Below are 5494 nucleotides of genomic sequence, written 5' to 3' on the forward strand. Positions count from 1 at the left end.
AAATGAAGTGGAACGAAATGCAAACTTGAACTATAACTCATCAAGGTAAAGTCACACACCAAAAATCAGCTCAATATCTGCAAGCGTTTAGAAAAAAAAAATTGCGGAAAACCCTGAAAAATTGAAATGGTCGTAATTCCGTCAAAAATCAATGAGGGGAACGAAATGCAAACTTGATCTCTAACTCATCAAGATACACTCACATACCAAAAATCAGCTCAATATCTGCAAGCGTTTAGAAAAAAACCCAAGTGGGACAGACTGACAAACAGACAGAGGGACAGACAGACGGACGGACGGACAGACTCAGAAGAAACCTATAGTCCCCTCCGGTTTCACCGGTAGGGGACTAAAAATTATAATGCGTTAATTAAATCTTAGGAGAAGATAGCAAAAATGAATGATGGTATTTAGAAAAAATATGGACATAACAGTTGCCTTGTTCAAATTAAATAAAAAAAAAAATGAAAATTGACTAGAGGTTACAAATGACTAGAAAATTATGTACGAAATTTACATAATAATAAAATTCCTACAGCTCTCTTTTCTCAACAATACAAAGAATTAACCAAGTCATTCAACATAATCATTTAGCCTTTTTGTTGGCTTAACGTCTCTGCCAGAGCACGTACAATGGGGTGGTACGGGTTGGCTGTTCGTTTTGGTAGTGTTACGGATGTCTACGTCACGCTCATCTAAATGACCATGTAAAGTTTCAGGATTAACACGGAAATATTCAATGCGGTTATCATTTCCATTAGGCAGAGTTTGAAAAGCACGATAGCGAGTTGTCCGTAAATGTTTTCGGTTTCGTCTCAACTTCCTTTCCCTCTGATGCTTGAACAACATACGATCTAGGTGAAGAGTGACGTTCGAGAACTTGTCCAGGTTTCCAACTTCCTACTGTGTATATGAATACCGGGTCGACAGCTCTAAGAGGTTCTAATCCTTGTCCTGCGAGTTTGTCATGATGGATCTTGGTTTTCAGTTGACGATTTTTTTAGCATCTATTTGATTTCTTTGGCGTCAATTCCAAGTGACTTTATAATTGTGCAGAGATTGGTAGGGATTTTTCAGTCGCCGGTTAAGGAAAAATTGTGCTGGTGATCATCCAATGTCCAAAGGAGTGTTTCGATAGTCCAGTAGAGCTTTGAATGGGTCTGTAGACTTCATGATGAGCCTTTTCACTGTCTGTACCATCAGTTCTGCCTGGCCATTTGATTGGGCAAAGTGTGGACCGCTTGTGACATGTTTGAATCCAAACTACGTCGAGAAAGCTTTGAAATCCATAGATGAGAAGTGGGACCGGTTATCGGATATTATTTCATCAATGAACCTGTATCTTGAAATAAGTCCTTTCAAGCAGGAGATACATGTAGTTGGTTTGCTCGATAAGTTGGCTAGCTTTATTACTTCAGGCCATTTCGAGTAGTCAACAACAAGCAGGTAATGGTGATTTTCATATTCAAACAGATCAGAAGCAATTTTTTGACTAAGGTCGGTCAGGTATGTCAGGTACCAGCATATGCTCCTTGGCATTGATATTCTGATGTTGTGCGCATAGTCCACAAGACTTGACACGGTCCTCAATGTCCACTGACATCCCTATCCAGAATAGAACATCTCGAGCACGAGCTTTGCATTTGACTATGCCAAGATGTGATTCGTGAATTGTATCCAGCATTGCATTCTGGAGTGATTTTTGTACAATTAGTTTACTTAACTTGTAAAGAAGTCCATCCATGACAGATATATCATCTCTAAATGTCCAAAAAGGTCTTAACTTGTGGGAAACATCACTTTTCTCCTTCGGCCATCCATCCAATATGGCGTCTTGTAGATCCTGAAGATGATCATCCTTTTGAGGTTTCCTTCTGGGATTTTTCATATATATCCTGGGATATCGGTAAATGAGAAATGAGATGAATCTTATTAACGTTGATATCAGGTACGAGTACTTTTTTGGTCTCAGGTAAGAACGATCTGCTAAGATGGTCCGCCAGAAACATATTCTTTCCAGGTTTGTATCTCGCTTTAAGATCATATTTTTCTAGTGAGATCAGGAGTCGTTGAAGTCTCGGTGGTGTCTAATGCAGTGGTTTGTGACAAATTGACTGCAAAGGTTTGTGGTCAGTTTCTATGAGCACTTGCCGTCCATAAACATATTTGTGAAATTTGTTGCATATATACACGATAGCAAGCGTTTCCTTCTCGATTTGAGAGTATTTCTGTTGTGTTGGTGTTAAAGCTCTTGACGCATAAGCAACTGGTCTGTGGTTTTGTATCAGTATGGCTCCTTTTCCTTTAGAGCTAGCATCAACACTTAGGGTAAGAGGCTTGTTTTGGTCATAGTACTGTAAAATCGGTGCATTGCAAGCCATCTCCTTTAGCTTCTTAAAGCTGGTTTCTTTTTATTCATCCCAATGCCAATCAATGTCTTTTTCGAGCAATGCTCTAAGTGGTGCGCTGACTGAAGATAACTGAAGCAAGAACTTGCTCAGGTATTAAATAAAACCTATGAAAGTTTGGAGTTCCTTCAGACAGGTAGGTTTTAACATGTTGTTGACAGCTCGGACTTTTTCTGGGTCAGGTTTGATTCCTTTAGCTGTAAGTCGGCGTCCAACTTAAGTGACTTCTGATTTTCTAAACTCACATTTTTTGCACTGAGTTTCAGGTTGTACTATTTTGCTCTCTCCAGAACTTTCTTAAGTCTTGTGTCATGCTCTTATTGATTGGTTCCCCACGCCAGAATGTCATCAATGATTGCTTCTGCTCCGTCAATATTAGAAACCATTTTCGAGATTACTTTCTGAAAAACTTCTGGCGCAGACTTGATTCCATAAGGTAAACGTGTAAATCTATATCTGCCAAAGGAAGTGTTAAATGTACATAATTTTGAGCTATTTTCATCCAGTCTCAGCTGCCAGAATCCACTAGTAGCGTTGAGTTTCGAAAATACTTTTTTTGCGTTTGGCATCTGTGATATAACTTCCTCCACAGTTTTCAGTGGATAGTGTTCAAGAAGGATTGCCTTGTTCAGTTCTCTTGGGTCGATGCAAATTCTGATTTTGCCATTCGGTTTAATGACAGTGACCATCGAGTTCGCCCAGTCGGTAGGTTCTTCTTGCTTGACCACAACACCCAGTTCAGTCATGCGATTTAGCTCTGCCTTGACTTTGTCCTCGATAGCAATAGGAATTTTCCTGGGATAGTGTTTCCTCGTATAGTGTGCATACATGTACCAAGTAAGCAACCTAGGCCTTTGAACAGATGTCCATAGCTCTTGACTATGTAATCTGGAAGTAGTTCACTAGGGATCATGTTGTGAATGCCTTGTAACATTTGCATTTCCTGACAGGTTTAAGCTCCTAGAATAGCTTGCACATCACTTTTGACTATGTAAAGGTTCACACTAAAGTTTTGACCTCTATAACGACAGGTAAGAGAAGTGACACCATAGGTTTTATGAGATGTCCGGAAAAAGATCTCAGTGGAACTTCCTGTTTCTCGATCTGTGCTTCAGGACATATAGCCTTTAATGTTGATGTAGAGATGACATTGCACTTGGCACTGGTGTTCAATTGAAACTTCACAGGAACGTTATAGACCTGAATTGTTTCCGTCCACTCATCTACCGTAAGGGAGTTTACTGTTTCTTGTGTAGCAATATAGAGTTCAGAATCCCTTTCTGAGTTAGTGTCAGTGTAATAGGGTGATATTTTCAATATATTTATGATTAATAAATGATACTAAAGGTATATTGTGTTTCTTGTTGTTTTATGAGTATTTCACTTGATCATCATCTACATCATCATCATTTTGTATATATTTAGTTGAAACACAATTGGATACACATTCCTGTATTGCCCTATTCTCCCTTGGTTCTTTTATTGTGCTATTCATTGATCATTAGTTGACTTCTTCAATTAATGACTTTTTGGTATTTAATGCCTATGGCTATTTTACCTAGGTGGTCATTTTCAGACATGTGATACATGTCATGTGGTTTGAAGAACCAATAGATTTACTATATATATTTTCCCACTTTTGGTGAACTGCCTTTGTTCATTAGAAAGTTAGATTCCTTAGAGGAAAGTTCTTATAATATATAATTATGCAGTGACTGTATCTATGTGAAGTCTGCCATATTTGAATTATCCTGACTGACCTGAAAGATGTACTGACAGATAGTAAGTGCACTCTATATTTTATTATCTTGATTAATATCTGATTTAATATTTCTGTAAATTAACTTATTTATGCATTTTCTATCATTCATGAGTAAATTCAATTGATTTGATCATCAAGTTTATTTCTTTTACTTTTATCATTCAACCTTAGTAATTAGAAATATCAGTTATCAATTTCATTGATGGGATCTGATTATTGATTCTGAAGTTATATAGTTAAATTATTATTTACAGTTGATATGTAGTATACCCGAGACTTGATTCAGGCAGCTTATTGAGTTTAAGCCTTGTTCCATAAACAGGTGATTAATTGATAAGCATATGAAATATAATACTTTTATCATAGATAAATGTAATGTGAAATAGTTGCATTGAAATGTATATATTTATGGAGTAATATTGTATATGCATAATATTCATTATCAGAATTAATGTTTTTAATATATTTTTAATGCAGTCAAGGGAAATAAATTGTGAAGTACTTTAAACTTTAAGAAGATAGCAAGAGTTATCCTTCTTGTATCATACATATTCCCTTGCAAGTTTATTGTTGATTTTTTATGCTCAATATTGTTTATTCCTATTACAGGGCTTAAAACTATAACTACAACTATTATATTATCATTGAGTCCATCCATATCAACACTGAAGTATTTAATAATAAATGATGAACCCATAAGTGGTGTGTTATTCTTCACTAAAGGCCACTACTACATCAACATCAACTGTGTTAAGTTTTCTTAGTTTTGGCTCTTGGGGCTTAGCTGCAGCAGACAACATGCATACAGAAGCAAAGTGTTTTCTTTTCTTGTCGTTGTTACACAATTTTCCAAATGCAGGGCATTTTTTCGGTTGACGGATTCCACAACAGTTTCTGCATGGTTTGTGTAAAAGTTTGCTGTTTTTCTTATTTTGAGAGGGTCCCTTGCTGAAATTTCCAGATTTCCCGCGCGAAATTGTTTGTTTATGTTTCACAGACAAGGCATTGACTGTTTTGTCTTCACCTGCGCGAGTCGTACATTTCAGCTGAGCCTCAGATAGCTCATGTGTTCTTGAATAGTTTATAGCGTTTTCTATTGTCAGCTTTGAACCTTCATTGATACATTTTTGTCTCACCTTATGATCTTTCGTTCCAAAAACGATTGCATCCCGAATCATATCGGTTCTTTGTAATCACAGTCTTTGACTAACAGTTTAAGATCAGTCAGATATTCCTCAAACGTATCTGTTTCTTCCTGTACTCTGCTTAGGAATTTGTAACTAGAGTAGATTTTGTTTGATTTTGGTTTCACGTGTTTTTCTAC

The 5494-nt window shown here is 36.9% G+C and overlaps 1 protein-coding gene across 1 annotated transcript; it reads right to left on the reverse strand.

Moving 5' to 3' along the window:
- Nucleotides 1-2725: 2725 nt before the first annotated feature.
- Nucleotides 2726-3238, reverse strand: LOC133193248 (uncharacterized protein K02A2.6-like). Its single transcript, XM_061329207.1, has one exon. The coding sequence runs from the start codon at nucleotides 3236-3238 to the stop codon at nucleotides 2726-2728; it is 513 nt and encodes a 170-aa protein (XP_061185191.1).
- Between the last annotated feature and the right edge of the window lie 2256 nt (nucleotides 3239-5494).

This window comes from Saccostrea echinata, unplaced genomic scaffold (assembly GCF_033153115.1).
Source record: "Saccostrea echinata isolate AGI-Se365-2 ecotype Australia unplaced genomic scaffold, CSIRO_AGI_Sech_v1 ptg000027l, whole genome shotgun sequence".
NCBI lineage: Eukaryota > Metazoa > Mollusca > Bivalvia > Ostreida > Ostreidae > Saccostrea > Saccostrea echinata.

Excerpts from the sequence above, each read along its gene's own strand:
- LOC133193248 (XM_061329207.1), bottom strand. The coding sequence starts at position 3,238 with ATGTATGCACACTATACGAGGAAACACTATCCCAGGAAAATTCCTATT.